Source organism: Glycine max, chromosome 8, assembly GCF_000004515.6.
Source record: "Glycine max cultivar Williams 82 chromosome 8, Glycine_max_v4.0, whole genome shotgun sequence".
Lineage (NCBI taxonomy): Eukaryota > Viridiplantae > Streptophyta > Magnoliopsida > Fabales > Fabaceae > Glycine > Glycine max.
Genome location: NC_038244.2, coordinates 17,651,449 through 17,674,206, shown reverse-complemented (window position 1 = coordinate 17,674,206; position 22,758 = coordinate 17,651,449). Strand labels below are relative to the sequence as shown.

General features: G+C 28.0%; 2 protein-coding genes across 3 annotated transcripts; one reads left to right on the top strand and one right to left on the bottom strand.

The window, feature by feature from the left end:
- Positions 1-1,663: 1,663 nt before the first annotated feature.
- LOC100499856 (cullin binding domain-containg protein) lies at positions 1,664-6,357 on the bottom strand. Of its 2 annotated transcripts, none has more exons than NM_001250040.3 (10): positions 6,094-6,357; positions 5,369-5,453; positions 3,640-3,714; positions 3,524-3,560; positions 3,266-3,349; positions 3,083-3,143; positions 2,615-2,721; positions 2,476-2,541; positions 2,164-2,297; positions 1,664-1,888 (listed from the first exon to the last, which is right to left on the bottom strand). In NM_001250040.3, exons 1-9 carry the CDS (start codon positions 6,167-6,169, stop codon positions 2,202-2,204), a joined length of 687 nt encoding a protein of 228 aa, NP_001236969.1. In that variant the 5' UTR covers positions 6,170-6,357; the 3' UTR covers positions 1,664-1,888; positions 2,164-2,201. The 2 variants fall into 2 exon arrangements, with proteins under 2 accessions (NP_001236969.1, NP_001336989.1); NM_001350060.1 differs by having other exon boundaries at positions 1,875-2,062.
- A 15,146-nt stretch (positions 6,358-21,503) lies between these two features.
- LOC100527365 (uncharacterized) lies at positions 21,504-22,551 on the top strand. The gene is made up of 2 exons (NM_001248106.2): positions 21,504-21,704; positions 21,891-22,551. The coding sequence occupies exons 1-2, from the start codon at positions 21,622-21,624 to the stop codon at positions 22,393-22,395; spliced, it is 588 nt and encodes a 195-aa protein (NP_001235035.1). The 5' UTR covers positions 21,504-21,621; the 3' UTR covers positions 22,396-22,551.
- Positions 22,552-22,758: the final 207 nt, after the last annotated feature.

The window sequence follows — 22,758 nt, the reverse complement described above, 5'->3', positions numbered from 1 at the left end:
ACAACTTATTAATAGAAGTACTCACAGGAAAGAAAATTAATTGAGTTATTTAAGATTAAGGTGACATAATTTGGATTGCTTGTATCAATATCATCACATACACGCAAGCATATTTATCCTCAATTCTTACTAATTAAAAAAAATTATAGTGTAATGAAACACTTATGAATGACCATGGTATCAACGATATAAATGAAAATAAATTAACTTTCCGAGGAAAAAAAGGCATTGAGGGCAATGGTGATTAAAAAAAAAAAAAACTAAATCAACTCAGCAATCTATCAATGTTATAAAATCAATTGGGTCAAAACTGGGTTGAACAAGTGTGAAACAATATCATGTTAATTATTTAAATTGGTTCTTTAAAATACTTAATGCAAAGTTTTAGTGGTGATCTTCAAACCTGTGACATGATAATTAACTCAAATAACATCAATAATTATGTCATAATTGTATGTTGGTTATAACATTTCTATTATGACATACTTTAATATACATGATTCAACCGGTTCTACTAGAAATTTTAATATATATTGTAATGGAGATTTTATAAACGCTTTATAATAGAAGATTTCGCAACATCAGCAAAGCAGGTTTAAGAGAAAGAAACGAAACATTTTACTTTCGATAAGCTCCGAATTTTCCGATGTTAAATAAAAGATGAGAGACTCGAAAATCTTGTTCAAGAGATGAAAGCAGAATTAATGTAGAACAGTAAAATTTGTTTCTATCTCTCCCAACAAGATGTATAAACTTATATATGTATAACATCATGAAAATTCCATGTCATGCGTTGAAAAATCCCCCACCAATAGATTAAAAACCAGATTTCAATTAAGTTGAAATGTGAACTTTTTAAACTTGAATTATATGTAACGCGTCAATAATTCTAATTGGCGTTCAACTCCCCCCATCACCCCCACCAAAATCCATCTCTCTTAGGAATGAGACGTGTTTTATTAACCAAGAGAAATAGCTAGGGACCCGAACCTGTACAATGTACATCACTAAAAATCCCGTTAATTGTTAATTTTTCATTTTCTAAATTTGTTAATTTTTCAATTAAAAAATATAAATATTTACTCTTTCATTTAAATAATTTCCATTTTGAAGAAACAAAATCTCACCAAAAATGCAGAAGAAGGATTTTTTGGTGAAAATGTAGAAGAAGGATGCCAAAAGGTTACACACTTACACATGCATAATTATTAGAACCGTACAATTCAATATTTGAATCATACAATTTGATGGCAATTTATATATCAGCTGATTTTTTTTTACTGCATATCAGCTTAATTTCAAATGAATTTAAACCTTACAATATACTAATTAATTAGTTCAACTTTACGAATTACACGATTCAGCAATGTTTTTTTCCACCAATTTTCATTAAAGAAAAAATATATATAAAATTTAGAATTTTTTTATGCTGTATAAAATTTAGATTGTTGAAAGGAATTAAAGAATAACTTTTCTTATTAAATCATTTCACTGCTCTATTTGTTTCTCATTCGTCAATGCATACACTCTGGTTGTTAAATTGCTTCATTCCATTATGTTAAAATAGAGAAGAGGTTTCATAAACTCAAACATAACTTATTGTGTTTATGAAACTTATGGTTAAATTGTTTTATATATTTCTAATTTAAAATTAGTATATACTACTTGGAACACTAGATATCTATATATGATATATTTAAAATTATTTTTCATTGTCTCTGAATTTGGCAATTCACAAATTAAAAATTAGCCTGATTTGGTAACCTTGATTCCCACGTACATAAAGGTTTGGCATTGGCAGTTCTATAAAAGCTCTTATATGTATGATAAATGTTGTTGGCATTGGCAGTGGTCACAATGTAAAGCTTGTATCTAGCCTCAACTGCACCTATAGCATATAATGGAAAATGTAAATACAAGTAATAATGGTTTGTGTTTAAAATGCCCAAAATAAGAAACTGGGCAAACAAAAGAACAATAACTTGTTAAGTATAATAAACGGAGCCGCAAGGCATCTATCTGATTTAATTGCAGAATCCGACAGTTTCTCTTAAAAGGGGTGCTGCCAACAAACCAATTTGCACAAGTATGAAGGAAAATTTGAAAAATCACAGACACAAGAGCAATGCACAATTGTTTAAAACATTTCATGAACACACGTACCAGTGGTTGCAGTTACAGAGAATCGGGTGGCTTATCGATTATTTTTGTTTTTCTCGCAGCCATTCAACGAAGTTATCCAAGATCAAGGGCCAGGCAAGTTCAGAATCATAGTCATTAAGGGTTGGAAAACTTATCTGTGAATAGATTAGAATTTGTAAGTCAGTTAAAATTGTTCAAAAACAAAAAAATAAAAATAGATCTTAAACACAAAGCAAACAATGCTGAATACTTTAGGTGAAAAAAGGTTTAGAGATATCTTCCTCTGGATAATTAACATATAAGCAATCCAAAAGTAGCAGAAAAAGAGGCTACCTCATTGCAAAAGCGGAAAAATCCCATCCATTGATCCATGTTTATGACCTTGTAATCATTTTGAGTCTGCCATGAATAGTAAACAAATGTGAGAATCACTAGTAAGAACTGAAACAGTAGTGTAAAACCCATTACTAACCTTCAAATATTCCACAAACAAGTTGACTTGGGCTGGAAATGTTGAACCCAAAACAAGAGTAAGTAACTCACAAATGCTCTCTATATCAATGCTTTTCTGTTTCTCCTCTGGCAAAATTGGACAAATTAGATTTAGGTCATATAACGAATTGTAGTTTAGGAGAAGAAATGATGAATTTTATTTTATTGAATAATAAAAGTTACAAAGGATGGTATAGATAGGCAGAGTTGATTAGAGATTTTCTAACCAATCTAATTACATTTCAAACTAGTAGATAAGGGAAATATAAAATAAAAGGCTGGTGTCAGATGAATCTAATCGTATTCTATCCCAAGTTTCTAGAATAATTATTTAAATTTTGAAAAAAAAAAAACTCCAAAGTCCAAACAACTTCAACATGAAAGAACAAAAGAAAAGAAAGAAAAAAAAGATTAAAATTAATGTACACAAAATCCCATCAAAGTTTACCTGTTAAACAATATTGGAAAGCATAAGAATAGAAATCTGCAAAGTTTGATGGCCTCCTGACCTTTACAGTAGATGTCAAATTAAAAATGTTAGCAATGAATAAAATATTTCCACCATATAACAATTTCCAAAGATTAATTTGTCCATGAATTATCAAAAAGAGTATCACTTCAACAATTGTACCTCTTTTTCTAGGTCTGGGAGTGCCTTCTTCAATTTACTTACAGTATCGGCCCTTAATGCTTTTAAGCCTCTCCTCCACTCATCCTATAAAATTTTGGAATATGTAAATGATTTCAGTATAAGGATGGGGTAAGAAAAAGATAATACAAAAACTACATGATTGTGCACTAAACATTAAAGAAACTTAAGCATTTACTTATATCTGTTGCTTTGAATATCTCTGTTGCTTATGAACAATGAACATGATAATATACATACCAAGGTAAAATATCCTTGCTCCTCAGCTTTCATTTTCCTGTTAAATTTAGTGCGCATCAATTCCAAACACAAACTTAAGATAATGAATGGAAATTAATTGTAGCACAATAACTTACCACGCAAGCATCAAAACCCTCACATCTGTATGGTCCACCTCCATATCAGCACAAAGTGTTTCAATTCCTTCTGGGCTGTAACCAAAGTTAATAAAAAATATCAAACCTACTTTAAAAATGTAAACACCTTCACCTAGAAAGTACATAAAAAAATAGCCACTTATACACCAAGAATCACTTTCTGGCACTTTAAACACATTAGTTCTTCATCATTTAATCTTTTTGTTTATTTTGTTCTCCATTTATATACATGATTGATGTCTTACACAGTAAGTTTTATGTCATCCTATCTTTCGCTCATGGCAGCATTCAGCGCATTGCAGAAGGAGGACATGATAATATAAGCTGATATTATCAAGTATTTAGTGCATCTACCTGATAGTATAGTCAAGTATCAAAGTTTTCAATCCTATTACTGCCAGATAACCCTATCCTCTACCTCACCAGTCACCACATGACTCTAAGTCTCTCCCTCTGCCAAGACCACTGCCAGACTTGCAAACACTCATAAACATGCCGGTATACTAAATTTCAAGCCTACATACTGAAATCTGAAACCTAATGTTCATAAACCCACAAAAAAAAACCAATTAAAGAAACCTCATGTTCATAAATTGCAAATGATTCCTAAATGTCTGCATCCAATTAAAGAAACCATCATCCATGACATGAACAAAAAAAAAACGGAGATGTCATTGCCAAGGCATGGGAGAAGTAACCAGAGCACCACCATTGCTTGGAGCTTCTGGCTTCCACTGCCACACTTACATCACAAGCTAGTCCATGCCACCACTGTTAAGGGATTAGAGGCATCTAGGTGAGTATCCATTGCCAACATGGGGAAACATGATATACTTGACAGAGAAACATGTCAATCACCATAACCCTACACAATAGTTTGATTATGGCAGGAGAGGTAGGGTGTAGGAAGAAAGTGAAGAGAATAAATTGCTGGACTGGAAGTGAGGGGTAACTTGGGTTCAGGCTTGGAAATTTCTTTGAACAATTGGGTGAGATACCAAAGAAAAAAAGCAGCAGGCAGCAGCTGAAGGGTTGTATAGTCATAGCAGATAGTCATATATACAATTAAGTCACTTACATTACGGCCTACGCACACCAAATGCCTGATAATATGAGTTTATCAAATTCTTTATACTTACCCTATTACCTTACTATCATATTTATACACAAAACCTAATAGTATGAGTACTTCAGTATAATAGGACTAGGGCATTAGTGTCATTATTGTCATTTTTTCCGTGCATATACCCCCGAAAATCCGGCTCATAACTACTCGTGAAATTCACCTAGCTATATTAAATGAAATATGCATCTTTAATAGGTCATTCATAACAGTATGTCATAATTGATTGAATGCTATTTACCCCCAACAGATTCATGCAGTGGCAGATCCACACTTAAATGAGGGGCTGCACATGCACCCCTCACTTATAAAAAGTTTACATATAAATATCTTGAATGTATATATTTTGTCCCTCCTAATTTTGTATCTTTGAACCCTTGCCCTTAATGTTTCCCTCCTGTCATGATATTTTTTTTATTTTTTAAATAGATTGTCCCCCCTGACTTAGAGTCCTAGATCAGCCGCTGGATTCATGTCCTAGGTTTGAAACTTGAATTAAGAAAACAACAACAGGATAATGCAATTTGATATATACATATTGAATGGAAGAAAGAAAACAAACATTCTTGGATGAAGCACACTTACTCAATCAACCCAGTAGACCCATTGGCATACGAATAGAATAGACTATCAATTCGCTCTGATTCCTTCGAGCTTGCCTTACTTGAAGCTGAAAAGTTATGCTTTTAAGATTAGAGTATTGAAACATTTAATTGCCCTCTACAAAAGTGATTACTAAATACTAGTCCAATTATGTTTGACCAAAGGCATAAACATGATAAAATAACACACAGACACACACGGAAGGCATCAACGAGCAAGCATTGAATGTTTGATCCTGGTGCCTCAATCTTAAAATTAAAGAGATTTCATTGAGCCTGTGTAGTCCATACTTACAGTCTTTGCTTGATGAAGTGCTAAATTGACTCGATAATCACAGGGGAGATATGTTTTTCTTCTTAAGATCTAAACTCTCAAGTAAGAACTTATATGCCTCTCCTATCTCACTGGTCCTTACCAACTACCAAATTCCCCGAATCCCACCGAATTCCAAAAAAGATATATATCTATAATTCTATATAAAAACAAAAGAGCAAGATAAGTTTGCGGTGAAGAACAAACAAGCAGGGCAGAGCACAAAATGGGAAAAACATAAACTTTAACAAGAGCAGAGCAGAAGATATGCGTATAAATTATGATAAAAGAAACACGAAACACCAAAATCTAAGCTTTAAATAATGGTGATTCGAATTATTACGGGAAGATAAAGAATGTGAATTATGAAAGGAAAGGGTAAAATTGGTGATTACCGGAGCGGAAGAGATCGGCGGCGATGGGGGTGGAATTGGATTGACCCGTCTTTTTGGATGCAGAAGAGCGTCGCATCTTCAACAAGAAATCCAGACTCTCTCTGATTCGGAAGAAGAAGAATCGAAACGCGCCAAATTCAGGAAAGATAAAGAGAAGGAGAAAGGGGTAACACTGACGCAACACGTTTTCTTTCTTGTGTCTGGTTCTCGCTCGGAGAGGTTGAGGTTGAGGGTGATGACGTGGATGCGCTGAAGTTGTGGTGTGGGGTGGTGCCTTACACAGTCTCATTTAAGTAGCTTGTACCTTGGCATTTGACTTGTCATATTTTTAATACGTTAATTCAGTAAATGCTCTGCTTGAATTCAATCTTCACAGATATTCACCAAAGTAAGTGTGCATATTTCTATTAGTTTTTTTTAAGAAAATAATTGTAAATCAGTAAATGTTGACCCATTTGGGTTGGAATTGGGCAGAAAATATAGAGAAATTAAAAAATGATGGATAGGGTATATGATATAAAAAATGGTGAAGAGATATAAAAAAATGAGGAAAAAGTAAATTATAAGAGAATGATTTATATATATATATATATATATATATATATATATATATATATATATATATATAATTACTCCTTTAAAATATCAAAATTATTATTTTTTATGTTTCTTTTTAAAAAAATGTCAAAATATGTTTGAAAAGAAAAACTAAACGCGTTATATGGATGTTTTTTGAATTGATTATGAAAATGACGTAAGGATGAATCCTTATCATACATGTAAAAATATTTATTATTTTTTGTTATAAATTTTGATTTTCTTTTATTTCATTAGTGGCATATATATTTTAAAAGAAATATAGATATAAGAGAAGTCATGCAGGCACATGCACACCCTCAAAATTATGTCACTTATTTTAAAAGTCACATACACACATAATTAATAAGTCACACAGATAAGTTTGTTTTTAAAATTGACCTTTTGTAATATTTGTAATTTGAAAGAAAAACAAAAGTCTCTTTTATCTAAAGGACCGCTGCTCAAAGTTGTCAACTGAATACTTTAAAAGGAAAGAAAACAGATTTTCTTACTAAATGGGGGCAAGATTTTTTTCCTTTTTGCTGTTGTGATTGATTTTAAATTATTAGTGGAAATGGGATAAATTATACCAAATATTATGACCTCTGGATTAAAAATAGTGAATTCTGTTATAACTTATTACTTTTTTAATTATAGTTATAAAATTTTTTATTTTTACTATTTCTTTATTTATAACTTTAAATTTATGTTTTTTTATGACTTTAAAGTGATAAGTTTTTTTTATATATATTTAAGGACTCTGAAGTTGTTTTTCTAGGTTTAAATTTTTTGTTTCATTTAATATCTTGTATATATTTTTATATATTTTTATATAGTTTTATTTAACATGTTATATATTTTTAATATTGTTTTATTTAAAATATTTTATGTAATTTTTTAATGTTATTTTATTTAATATATTTTGTATATTTAAAATTTAGATAATTTTTAATAATGTTATTGGATTTTATTTGTTTTTAAATGAAATAAATAATATAAAATACTTAGATTTTAAAAAACTAAAATTTTAAAACACTTTAGTTTAGAAATTCAAGACATTGAAATGAAAATTACATGTTTTTTTAACATAATTATAGTAATTATCCATATAAATAAGTAAACAATTAATATAATTTCTACTTTTTATGTTTCTCTTTAATTTATAGTGTTTATTTTATATTAATGTATTATGTTGTTTTTAATTTAATAATTATTTTTATTACTAAATTATTAGATGTTGTTAATAGTAATTTCCTTTATACAAATTAAATAGTATTATTTCATAAATTATAAGTTAATATTAGTAAGAAAATATTTTAATATTTTTTATAAAAATTTAAGTACTTAAAATAAAATAAATATTCAAAAAAATATATTAAATAACATTGTGTTAATTTTTTATTTCATTTGCAAAACAAATCAAATTCAATAATATTATTAAAAAATTTCTAATTTTTAAATATACAAAATATATTGAATAAAAAAAATTAAAAAATTATATAAAATATTTTAAATAAAATAATATTTAAAAAATATATAACATATTAAATAAAATCATATAAAAAATACATACATGATATTAAATAAAACTAATAACAAGTAAAAATAAAAATATTTATTTAATAATTAAATAAATAAAAATTATTTTTATTTTTAAAAAAATTGAAAAGAAAATACAACTATACAAAAATTTCTAAAACAAAAACTTTAAACGTAAAATAAATACGACTTAAAAGTTGTAAGATGAAAAAAAAACATATACGAGTTTGAAGTCTTAATAAAAAAAATTAAACTGAAATTGTAAAAAAATTTATGACTTAAGTTTAAAAAAATAAAATAATAATAATAATAATAATAATAATAATAATAAATTATAATAAATGTTATAACTTTTAACTCATAAGTTATAATACCTATGACTTATTTTATTTTTGATAATAATTTAAAACTGATTCTCAAATGGAAAAAGTAACAAAAATTGCCCCCAATTGTTAAAAAACTAAAAAAGTCAAGAAAACACACGAGACATGATCTGATCATAAGAATGTGAAATCAAAGTGAGTTGTCATAGGCAACTTGTAATTTGTTGTCATTGAAAGCAAAATCTCTAACATTACTTTTATGCATCTTTATTAGTTGGATTGAATAAACTATTTTTTTTCACGTTAAATTCTACCATTGTTATAAGTGATATAAGGAGTTTGATTCCCTTTAAATAAAGTTTCAAGTTAAACTTTAGTGGGAAAAAACGTGAAATGAATTTGCCCCTTAAATTAGTTTATTCAATCCAACTAATTAAGATTTAATATGCAAATGATTCTTCTGCTTGAAATATAATACATTGAAAGTAAAATCTATGTTCCAAGCTATATCAAATGTCAGTCATTTTTGTAATGTAACATGCTCTTCTTCATCAATTATAGAATAAGTAGACTTTTTTGTGTGAATATATTTCTTGTTTTACTAGATGTCTAAGAGAATATCTCAATATCATAGTATTAACATTTTTTATAAATTAATAAATTGGGAAATTGTAGATTTGTTGTTCATAACAAGTATTTTTCCTAGAAGGAGATTCAGACTATAATTTACTAGTTTGTGAAAGGTATTTGAATTTTTCAGCTTAATTGATAGAATTATTATCTCCCTTTAATATCTTTTGATATTTTATCTTTCAATTTTCTTCCAAAATAATTGATATTTTAGAATTTTAAAGTCTAATTAATATATTTTTCTTAAATATATCCTTATTTAATACCCATTACTAGTTATTATGTATCAAAATCAAGATATTAAATAAAAATATTTTAATTTATATATAATAATTTTTAATTCATTAACTTTAAACATAGAAAGATATCAAAAATGAGATAATATCTCTTACTAGTAACAATTCTTGCATTAAAATGAGTACTTGTAAGCTTTTCTATTTGGAATTTCTGAATTGTGGGCCCTGATACTAATATGGGATCATCAGTCACAACTCACAAGTACTCCATATCCTCTGGTTCTAGCTAGACGTTGGAAATATGTCCACAACAGTTATGCCTAGTCGTATAATTATAACTATTGATACAATCAAACGCTATTCAATTTCAAGATGGAAGTAGTGTTTGAATCTTGGTAAAAACATTAAAATAAATGGCATACAATACAAAATAAACCTAACGAGTCTTGCGTAGGAGAAAAGCATAGCTACGAATCAAAAGCTTCAAGAAATGCACTTATGCGGCAAATTGCCCTAACAAGGCTTTTTTTTAGAAACAATTTTTTAATATGGGTCTGTTTCTAAACTTTTTCTGAGGGGTGTTATTTTTACACATGCAAGACACCATTTGGACGGACAACTTTGCCTTGGATCAACACGTGGAGGAAAACATCATAACCATTGGCGATTTGCACTGGTTCTGCCATTGTTATTGGCGATTTGACCAAGCTAGGTGGGAAACGCAGTGTGACTGGCAATTTGGTCATGCATGGCAGACACCTTTTTCAGACGTAGTTGGACTGACGATTTGGTCATACATTCGATTTATATTATATCAATCATCAATTACAATCGTATTTAATTTTTTTCCGTTAAAATCAATCATCCCTAATTTAACTACAATCAATTACAATCGTATTTAATTTTTTCCGTTAAAATCAACAATGACTATTTTTTTCCGTTAAAATCAATAATCCCTAATTTAACTACAATCAATTACAATTGTATTTAATTTTTTCCATTTAATTTTTTTCCGTTAAAATCAACCATGCCTAATTTTTTTCGTTAAAATCAATCATCCCTAACTTAACTACAATCAATTACAATCGTATTTGATTTTTTCCGTCTAATTTTTTTCATTCAAATCAACCATGTCAAATTAGACGGAAAAAATTAAATACGATTGTAATTGATTGTAGTTAAAATAGGGATGATTGATTTTAACGGAAAAATAATAGTCATTGTTGATTTTAACTGAAAAAATTAAATACAACTGTAATTGATTGTAGTTAAATTAGGGATGATTGATTTTAACGGAAAAAAATTAGGCATGTTGATTTTAATGGAAAAAAATTAGACGGAAAAAATTAAATATGATTGTAATTGAGTGTAATTAAATTAGGGATGATTGATTTTAACGGAAAAAAAACTTAAATATGATTGTAATTGATGATTGATATAATATACATCGAATGTATGACCAAATTGCCAGTCCAGCTACGTGCCTTCCATGCATGACCAAATCGCCAGTCACACTGGCATTTCCCACCTAACTTGGTCAAATCGCCAATGGCAATGGCGGGACCAGTGGTAATGGCGTTTTCCTCCACGTGTTGATACAAGGTAAAGTCGCTAGTCCAAATGGCATTTTACATGTGTAAAAACAACACCCCTCAGAAAAAAGTTTAGAAACAGACCTAGATTGAAAAATTGTTTATAAAAGAAGCTCTATTAGGGTAATTTGCCCACTTATGCACTACATTACATATGCTTGTCATTTTACTTGTATTTTGCTTTAGTTAATTAATATGATCATATGTCAATATTAGAGAAACGTTACATGTCAATGTTAGACATACTTTTTTAAACACAATATCGTTAATTAAAATTTATTGAAAATGGAAATATTTGTGGGTGCAAAAAGCAAGTGCCGTACGGTTTAAGTGGCTTTCTCAACATTGGATGTAGTGTAATTCTGGTCCATGATTTCGGGCCGAATTATCTATAGCCCCCCAAAAAAAAAAGATCTGTAACACGCACTAATTAGGCCACGAGGCAGTACCATCCTAATTAAGAAGAAAAGTTGAGTAAATTGCCATTGGCACCTTGTTCTTTGCTACATCATCCCCATCCCACCAAGATTACCTACAAGGTATTTTTTTTTCCTAGGTCAGAAAAGATAATGAGTGTCCCCCAACTTACAAGATCCAAGACTAATCTTGAGGTGTGATGTGTGTTTGTGGTTGACCCCAACTCTTTCTTAGTAAATTGTTTCTGCACATGTGAATGCAATGAGATCTTACACCACAATGTCAACTCTATGGGTTACCAACAATAATACTATGAGACAAATTTAAGGTGTGAAACTTATTGCTTAAAAAAAGTTTGAAATTTATCACATTAAGAATGCATTTGAAACACACCAAAGGACAAAACAAACATAATTTTCATTCATTCATATTATATATATATATATATATATATATATATATATATATATATATATGTATTTCAGATATTTTTTTAGTCTTAGAAATTTTTATATCTTGAATTGTACTCATTCTTTCCTCCAAAATTTTATGCACCTTTAAAAGAAATACATGGATACGAAATAAAATAAAATAGGTTAAAATATGTTTTTCGTCCCTATAAATATCAAAAAGTTCGGAATCCATTCCACTAAAATATAGGTATGTTTTTCTTCCTTGTAAAATTAAAATGTGTTGTTTTTTTGGCCTGGAGCCAGGCTTGGATAAATCTAAACCTGCTTGACATTTTTTAAAACTTAAATTATATGTTAAAATATATTTTTCATCCTATAAATATCAAAATGTTCAGAATTCATCATTACAAATTTTTGAGTCTTTTTTTCGTCCTCAAAAAATTAAAATTTATTACTTTTTGGTCCAGATGTAGGTTTAGCTATTCAAACTACGTGTCACTCGTTTCATTGGTTCCATTGATTATTATCAGAGTAGGTGATTTATGAGGATTAAAAATAGACACAAAATGCATACAAAACACAAATTTATAAATCCCTCTATCCTAATCTCCTTCTTCCTTGACTTTCTTCATTTTCTTTGAATTTAAATAAACAATTATTTTTCTTTTTTAAATGTTTTGTTCAATTGTAATGGTCAACACATCTTATTGACTCTATCATCTTCTTCTTCTTTGAATTTCCCTTCCTTCCAAAAATTTAACATCTTCACTCTCAAATTGAACGTTACAAATACCAATTTTAATATTCTATTGGAATCAAACGTCGCCAACAAACTCAACAACATAACTTTTAAATTCACCTCTCTCTCGAATGAATCCTGGTGGAAGGAGAAGATGAAAAAAGTTAGGGAAGAAAGAGGTTAGGGGAGAGAGATTTACAAATTTATGGGTTTTTTTTTTTCTGCATTTTGTGACGGGTTTTAATTCTCATAAATCATCTACTCTCGTAATCCTTACTAGAACCAATAAAAGAGCGACACGTGGGTTTGGATACTCGAACCTATGTCTGGACCAAAAAGTAAAAAATTTTAATTTTTTGAGGACAAAAAAGACTCAAAATTTTGCAGGGACAAATTTTAAATATTTTGATATTTATAGGGACAAAGAATATATTTTAACCTATAATTTAAGTTTTAAAAAATGCCACATAGGCTCTAATTCATCCAAGTTTAGTTCCGGACAAAAAAAATAACATTTCAATTTTACGAGAATGAAAAATATACTATAAATTTTGCAGGGATAGATTTCAAAATTTTTTATATTTAGAAAAAAATATTTTAGCCAATAAAATAAAAACTGTAGTTATCATGCAAGCTATAAATTCCTTGGATATAATCACTTATTATATTTGGACTTAAATATAATTTTATTCTCTCTATTTATTCAATTCATAATTTTAGTGCTTCTAATTTTAAATAGAGACATTTGATCTCTTGTTTTAAAAATATTTAATTTTGATTTAGTTCTTAATTTTGTCTATATTTTTTTTAATTTCATATATTTCAATTAATTACTTTATTTATTAATAGTACCTATAGATATGTAAGTCTTGGGTTCAATTATACTAAAATAAATGATATTTTTTATCAGTGAAAATCGAAAACAATTTCAAAAGATTTATAATAATTTATACATGTTTGTTCGACTGACTGGTTAGACGTCTTAGACCCCTTGATCCAAAATAGAGAATATAAAATGTTGGGAAAATTGAAGATTGAAAAAAAAATTACATATTTTTAGAATAAAAAATTAAATATCTTAATTTTAAAATAAATCATCAAAATTACATACAGATTAAGTAAAATAATAAGATAAAAATTATATTTAAATCTCATATACAGTAAAAATAAACAAATATAAATGTTAAAACCTTACCCCAAATTATATACCCTTAAATATGCATATACATATTATTGTACTAGAGTACGGTGTGACTATAAGCTTGTAAAAGTTGAATCATTGAAATATCACACTATTAGTTATCGGTTACCATTAAAATTAGATTAGATAAACTTGTAAAACAATTTTTATTTTATTTTACATAAAGTAAAAATAAAGAAAAATAATTATATTCTCTTTGTTATTCTAGTGATTTTATTTATTTATTTTAACCTATTCAAGTAGAAAATTGTTTTTCATATGTTTGTATTTTATTTTATTTTTATTGTTGAAGTCACATTCAATATTTTTTTTTCTCAAGAATAATTTCTTACTATATTCATTATATAAAATCTTCATTTACCATACAAGTTATAAAAAATTTCATCATTCAAATCATTCCACCACGATTATGGATACTTTTTTTATTTTATTAAATGAAAACAAAATGCATTCATTTTGATTTTATTATACCTACTAATTTTAGTATTTTATATAAAATACAAAGTATGCTTGAATGATTTTGATTTTTGTTTTATTTAATAAATTTATTGACTTTAATATTACATAACCATTCAATTCATTAAAAAAATGAATAAAATAAAGTAAATAAAAACAATAATTAAACTTATTAAAATATCAGTAGTCCCACCCGCGTCAAAAGGCCAGAAGTTTGGAAAAACACGATTCTACGGAATATTTCGTGGGCGTTATCGCTTCGCGTACACTTCATTAGCACATTCTTGCATTAGAAATAAAAATAAATAAAATTCCGGGCTTCATTTCTTCCCTTAATTGACATGTGTCTAACAAAGCATATAATTGACAGCCCCTCTGCATATAACCTATAAAGTACACATCTATTCAATTTTCCTTAAAAAATATCTTCCTTCTCGTAATTGTTTATCCAATAAACAACCATGCGTGAGTTCAGTAAATTTTTAAAGAGAAAATAGGCTCCCTACTTACACTTCATCTAATAACAATTTATTATTATTATTATATATTAAATTTGCAAGTTTTTATAATAATTATGTTAAAAACTATATTAATAATATAAAATTATTTTGCATTACATCATCATTAAACTTATTTAAAATTATACAGTCTGATTTTATTAAATATTTATTTTTATATTATAAATTAAAATACATAAATTTATCTTATATACTTAAAAATTAGTTGGTGTCAAATCTAGTTACAAATTTTGTTAATTTATTATTATATATTACATTACGATTTCAATTAACTGACCTCCACATTAGTTGTGGTACTAAAAGCCACTTTTTTTAGAAATCAAAGATACATATTAAGGATTTATGCATCCTATTCAATTAATTCAACTACAATCCATAAGATTTTCTTCCTATTAACTTGATTTTTGTATATAAATAAAAACTTGTGCTTTGTAACTTTGCGTTTAAGTTATTATATCAATTTGTTTATTAAATAAGTATTTGTTTTAATAAAATTTTTTTTTTTTTATTTTTTAGTATGTTTGTCTAAACTGTTTTTATTTAAAAAAATATTTTTCTTCTTATTTCAAGAAGCAAGTCTTATCTGCATCTTTGAAAAATATTTATATAAAAAACTCTTATCTTAAACTTGTTTTTTTAGTTAAAAAAAATCACACATTATCATGATAATTAAAGTAATGCTAATAATATACTCAGCTACTAACTTGATTTTTATCAGTCATTTTGTTTTTGAAATAATATCGATGAAATGTACAAGGGTATGCACATATAAATTATGTATTTGTATATTTTTTTTAAAGGATGTATTTATATCTCTTAAAAAATGTATGTGTATGCTTAGTGCCGGCAGGATTTTTGTCTCTTGTCTTCTGTCTTGAACCTATTTCCTTAAAACTCTTTTTAATAATTAGAGTAAATAATAGAATAAAGCTGTACCAAAAAAGAAAATGATGAAATAAAGTTTAGCATTAAGTAATGTGTAGATATATATGCAAAGCTTTCAGCTAAGCTTGAAAAAAGCATTTAACATGTCAACGACAAACGGACAACAGTAAGAGATGACTTAATTATATATATTTGGCTCCTAAATTACTTAATTTATCAAGCTTTTACAATGTCTTTTCATCCTTTGTAGAGACCCCATCACTGTCTGAGAGGCGTATACAGAATAACTAATCAGAAAATTTATTTTGTCTTTGTAAAGCCAATTTATTATTTGTTTCTGAAAAGGGCTGATAATTCCATTGACTCTTCCTGCAACATAAAATAAATAAAGATTTTCATGTGAATAAACAAATTATTGGTATTCTTCATTAGATTAAAAACAAAGACGGTAAATCTATCTAAAAAATTTACATACATATTTTCGTCATAGCGTATGAAAACCATTATAAAATTGAATGCACTCGAAAATGCAGTCTATGGAAGCTCATTGTAGTTCACTGTTTATTTATTTATTGATGTGGGATCATGTGGTTGTATACTACGTAGCATACTTTTCGGAGTGTCTAAAAGGCCGAAATATTTGATTTCTTGGTTTTAGTGTTATATATATATATATATATATATATATATATATATATATTCACAATAAAAAGTATGTTAGTGAATTTTATATAATCCTATATTTTAGTTAGATCGGATTTAATTAATAAGATCAATTTGAGATTTTTTATTGAATTTAATTAGAATTCACTGATATTATAAATATTTTTATATTATTATTTAATAATAAATTATCATGTATGATAACAAGATTTTTAATTTTTATAATAATTATTTTAAAAGTTGTATAAAAAATATTTTTTATTTAATTGACAATCTAAATGTTTTTACACCAACAATTATGATGATAAATAAGAGTTTAATTTGTCTGAGAGTAAAATCAATTAGTAAAATTGGAGTTAACCCTCAAATAGTTAGTAAATCAGTTTGAAATTACTCTTCAAAATATGTTTTTTTTGAGTAATTTTTAAAAAATTATATTTAGAGAAGTAAGATTTGAAATATTTTTCTGAACTCAAATTTGATCAAAATTTAAGGGGTGTTTGGTTTGGTTATTTTCTGTTTTCATTTTTATTGGAAATAAAAAATGGTGATGGGAATGTGTTTGGTTGAATTTTTGTGTTCATTTTTAGTGAAAATATTTTTCCAAATGAACCAAAAACTGGAAACAATAAAATCTCATTTTTAGTATTTTTAGTTGAAACCAAGAATCTCATTTTGGGTAAAATGAAAACGCGTTAACAAAAAATGTAATTTTAAGCAAATCTAAAAATACATTTCCTTTTGAAAACACATTTTCAGTGTTTTTATTTCTTGAAAACAGAAAATAAAAGAAGTCAAAACAAACATATTTTCAAAATTTTAATTTTTTGAAAATGAAAACAGTTTTCAGAAAATAAAAATAGGAAATGAAAACAGAAAATGAAAATGCAAACCAAACAGACCTTAAGTTTGTAAACTCTAATCCAAATATATATTAGAAAGTATGTTATTAGTCTTCTTCAAGAAAAAAAGGATAAATAACCACTTTTGTCCCTTAATGTGTAATTCGCTGACAAATGCGTCCCTAAAAGTGAAGTGTAAAAAGTGTGACAAATATATCCGGCTCTTAACTTCCGTGCGTCATCGTTAATAAAATAACCTACGTGACACGGAGGAACAAATTTGTCACTGAAATGATTGCAAACTTGGATTGTCGGCATAGAGACATATTTGTTATAATATTTTTTTTTACTTTTCGTCTTCACAAATGTAAAATTTAGTTCCCGAAAGTATAAAAATGCGACAAATATAACTAGACGTTAATAATAGATTGTGACTAATTATTATTATTATTAGTATTATTATTATTAGCATTATGTGTTTGTAATTTACTGCTCTTATTCGTTTAGTACTTATACAATATATTTTTTAAATTGACTTTTAATATATGTATTTTTATTATTTTGATTTCCTTGTTAAATTTTAATCTTTTCTGTTAAAAAAAACTTTATCTTATAATTTTATCAAATTTCTCACTTTTAATCTTTAAAATTATTTTATATCCCAATTCCAACTTAAGTACCCTTACATTTAGATTGAAAATAATATCTCGAGAGATTCGAGTAGAAAAAACACAGTCGTCGCTTGACTAAATTTTTTTTATTTTTAAAAAAGAATTTAATCAACTATTTTTTTTAAATGTCTCACAAAATTTAAACTAGATAAAACTAAAGTGGAATTATAAGTTTTTTTCCTTAATCACTAAAATGTATATATATACCTCAAATATGAAAGAATTTATTGGATAAATCTGATGTGCTTTTACTCGAGACAACACTTATTATACATAATATGAATGAAATGAAAATGATTACTAACAAATAAAGAATCCAAATAAATTTAAATAAAAAATATAATAATGAAAACTAATACAAAGATTAACTTCAAAACAAAAAAAAACTAATACATAAGTTTATTCTTTGTCTTTGGGACGTAGAGTTGTATCTCTTGTTGATTCAGGGGCAACGACCTTGCATTCTATTTGGCATAGACAGAGTATGTAATAAAGATTAATAATTAATTGAAGAAACAAAAAATTTCAAGAAATAAAAGACTTTCATTTTTTTAAATGGTAACTCAATTTTTTTATATCATAAAACTAAAGAAATTTATTTTATTTTGGAAAATAAGTAGTTATATTGATTAATTAAAAAAACTAATTAACAATTTGATAGATGAATAAATAGATAGATAATCAAAGTATAAGAGTTCAAATCTTAAGCTTTATTTTACTGCTTTTTATTTCTTTTTCCTAGTTTCTCTCATATACAATTAATTATTAATGTCCAGATATATTTGTCCTACTTTTTATACTTTCGAAGATTAAATTTTATATTTTTATTTGTTAGTGGAATGTGAAGACAAAAAGTCAAAAAATATTATGACAAATATATCTCTATGCTGACAATCATTTTAGTGACAAATTTGTCTCTCCGTACCATGTAAGCTATTTTGTCAACGATGACAGACGGAAGTTAACGACCAGATATATTTATCGTACTTTTTATATTTTCATAGACTAAATTTTGTATTTTCATATTTTAAAAACGCATTTGTCACATTAAGAAATAAAAGTGATTATTTAGAAAAAAAAATGCATACATGCTTATCCCTCACACGCTCTTATGGGCGGATATTACATAACATACTTACATTTTTATTAGAGATGTAATATAAAATTGTTGATTAAAATTATTGGGATTGTGGATACATGACATATGGAAGTCTGTTATGAAGTGATTAAGAATTTGATTCTTAATCAATGTCCATATTTCATATCATTCATATATGTATTTTCACGAAATGATTCAAAATAATTTTTGAAATTCTTGGCTCGTGATCACTTGATATCTATACTGTCTTTTACTGAATCATTTAATTATAATTGGTTTCACTATATTATTTTTTACTCGCCCATGCTATTTGCCTTTCCTCGTAAACATGAAAAATGAGTATTCAGTGTTTATACACACCAATTATTATTCTAATATGTAACATTGTAATTTCCTTGGGGATGGCCAGACCAAAACTTAGTTGGAAGAGGCTGATCTAAGCCTCGAGAGAACGATAACCGCATTATATTTATGTTATATAAATATTAAATCGCATAAATTGCCTAATGCAACAAATAATTGCCAAATATAGCAGCAGCTATAACGAACACAATATAATAAGGCTCCAGCCTCCCCTTCCTGCGTCCCTGCTCACACAAAAAACAGAGGATGGGTTTTAAAATTATATAAGAAATTATGTATGAACAGAAAAGTTTTCTTGTATAATCCTCATATATACATAAACAAATTGTTAGTTAATAGAGTCTAATTTAACTGATTGAGTATAATGCATAAGTTATTATATATCTCTGACATTTATTCCTCATAAAAAAACAAAATATTTAAATAAATTTAATTCATCATTTTGCCATTTACGTTACACCTAACCTAAAACTTCTTAATTACTTATTAGTTATTACGTCTGTGCCTTGCTATACTTCTTTATTTGGATATCCTAATTGTTTTGTCTTTGGTATTGTTATAGCTTATTACATGATGACTTTGGTGGGCATGATGTTGGAAGAAGTTCAAGTTTTAAATTTGAATTATTAGCAATTTTGAGATTTAAATTTGCAGATCTTTCATTTTAATTTTAGAATTATAGATAAAATTGTTAATTTTTTAATTTTATAGATATGTTAATTTTTAAGATTATTGTTAATTATTGAACTTTGTAACTTATTTATAGATAGATTAGTCGATAAACTTAGATTTGTTAATTTTTAACTTTTTGAATCTTGTAAATCAGTCAATATATACCTAACAAATCAATAAATAAACATAAACAATGAAGTTCACCAATCAATTTTTCTTTCTTCATTTTTACACATGATATGAAGTATATGCAAATACATGAAAATTGATAAGCATGTGACACTTGAATTAAGTCAAAGAGCTAGCAGAGTGTCAATTTGATATTGTGCCAACCAAACACCAAATACTTTCCTGATGAGAATAATGAGGCTAGATGAGTAATGAAGAATCTATTTAATTACAACTTCGAAATAGTGAGTGTGTGTAGTCCCTGACTTGAAGGATATGTCTTTACCTTTAAGAGGCACATCTCATTATGAAGTTTAAGTTTTTCTTTCTCTAAAAAGACAATTTCTTAACACCGCTCGCAAACCCATGGTATTGTTTAGTTTTCTTAAATATTTTTCACATTTAACTATCAGTTTCAAAGCATCATCCCACTCGTCTATAACTACAAGTACTCACTAGCATCTAACTAGCAACCTTGTGTGACTGATAAGTAGTGGACAAAAGCTAACTAGATCGACCTTTAGACTTAACCAAGCTAACTTTAATTATATATTTATAAAGTTGCTCCAACTAAACAAAAAAAAAATGAAACAAACTAACTTATTAGTTCTAAAGTAGCTCCAAAAAAAAAACTGTTAAGTTGTATATTTAGCAGTGGATGAAGGCTTGCTTTATAAAAATCCCTCAAGTAAAAGGCAAGGGCTAGTCCTATAAGATTCACCTGTTTATGAAACCACACAATGGATTAGTGTTTGACACTCATTTGGAGCTACACTCCATTTACACCAATAGAAATAAGTAGAATTGGAGAGTTGTGGTGAGAAATATGATGGAAAGTGAAGAAAATAATAAAGATCAAGGAGTACAGAGTGATAGTAAACAAATCAACACTCCGCAAAACTATAAAATTACTCTTTCCATTGCCTGTGAAAAATACTTTTCTGTCATTGCAGTTATTTAATTTTAATGTTCTTAACTTGAAAAGTTTTTCTGTAATTTTAAAAGAAATTATGACATGTACAATTCAGTTAAGTTCAAATGATATTATTTTACCAATCTCATACCTCACTCGGGGACATATTTTGGATATACAATTATTTCAAATATTTAGAAAGAAAATTTTATCGTCATTATAATTTTATTTTATTCTATACAAAGTTGATAATACAAATAGTGTATTAAAAAAATAATTTTTTCAAATAAGTTTTTGCCAAATAGGATCATTGTGATCTCATTGGCTTAATTGAACATGTTTATCATCTTTTAAAATAACTAAAAAAAAAATTAATATAAAAAAATATTAATAGTCCTTCTCCAATAACTTTACCTGCATCAAAGGGGTGAAGCATTCATTAGTGTGGACCATTTATAAATTGACAGAGGACGAAACTCCATAAAGAGAGCATTGTATAAATAATCTAGCCGAGCTCCTTCTCCTTCACTTCAGTCACCTTTCCTCTCTGCGTTTGTTTCCCATTCTCAAAGACACTTCACAAACACGTTTCTCTTTTTTCTCATCATCATGGCCAGACCCCAACAACGCTATCGTGGAGTACGCCAAAGGCACTGGGGCTCTTGGGTCTCTGAAATTCGCCACCCTTTGTTGTAATTCACTTTCCCTCACTAACAAAGTCATCACACCACACTAACTTGACCCTTTTTTTCCCCCTCTTTATTAAAGACAATAATGTTTCCAACACAATCGATATGTCTTGAAAGCAATTTACTACATTACTACTAAGTAATTGATATGGTTATTGCACTCTTGTTTTGTTTTTTTTTGGACCACAGGAAGACTAGAATATGGCTAGGAACTTTTGAAACAGCAGAAGATGCAGCAAGAGCATATGATGAAGCAGCTAGGCTCATGTGTGGGTCAAAAGCACGCACCAATTTCCCATACAACCCCAATGAGCCACATTCATCATCATCCAAGCTTCTCTCTGCCACTTTAACGGCCAAGTTACATAAGTGTCACATGGCTTCCCTTTCCCTTCAAATGGCCAAGCAGAAACCACCACAGAGCAAAGAGCCTCAACCATCACATGGGTCATCCAATCCATTTGCCTTTGCCAATGTCATTGCTGGATCAAGCGCTGACACCGGTTTTCGATGGCCAGATAACAGACATGAGGAATTCAGATGGCTTGAAGGGAATTGGGTTGGTGTGGAAGGCCAGGTTGAAGTTTCCCATCAACAGTTTCAGCCAGTTCTTGAAGATGATCACATAGAGCAGATGATACAGGAGTTGCTTGATTATGGATCAATTGAGCTTTGCTCTGTTGGCTTAACCTAGACTCTAAAGTATAATAGCATTCAAGGTTTTAAAAAACGGTCTGCAACTGTGTTTTCAGCCGCAACATAAAGGTTTTTGGAGTGTCTGCTACTGCAATGCAGTCACAATTGTGGTGACTGCATTAGTTGTATTTGTCTGCAATTTTCTGTAATATCAAGGAACACGATAAACTGCGATCGCGATCGTTTTTTAAAACCTTGATAGCATATTCTCAACTGGCAAGTGCAAACATCTCTTTAGGGGTACTAATTCACCATGTAATAAATAAAGGTATAAGCTTCGTTTAGTACCAATGGAAAATCTTAGTCACCTTTAGTTTCTGTTACTTCACCAATTAGTGGACAACAATATGCGGAACCAGAA

Excerpts from the sequence above, each read along its gene's own strand:
- LOC100499856 (NM_001250040.3), bottom strand. The coding sequence starts at position 6,169 with ATGCGACGCTCTTCTGCATCCAAAAAGACGGGTCAATCCAATTCCACC. Across the intron at positions 3,561-3,639 it reads AGGGTTTTGATGCTTGCGTG|GAAAATGAAAGCTGAGGAGC; the intron begins GTAAGTTATTGT and ends TAAATTTAACAG. Across the intron at positions 2,298-2,475 it reads TTTTCCGCTTTTGCAATGAG|ATAAGTTTTCCAACCCTTAA; the intron begins GTAGCCTCTTTT and ends ATCTATTCACAG.
- LOC100527365 (NM_001248106.2), top strand. The coding sequence starts at position 21,622 with ATGGCCAGACCCCAACAACGCTATCGTGGAGTACGCCAAAGGCACTGG. Across the intron at positions 21,705-21,890 it reads GAAATTCGCCACCCTTTGTT|GAAGACTAGAATATGGCTAG; the intron begins GTAATTCACTTT and ends TTTGGACCACAG.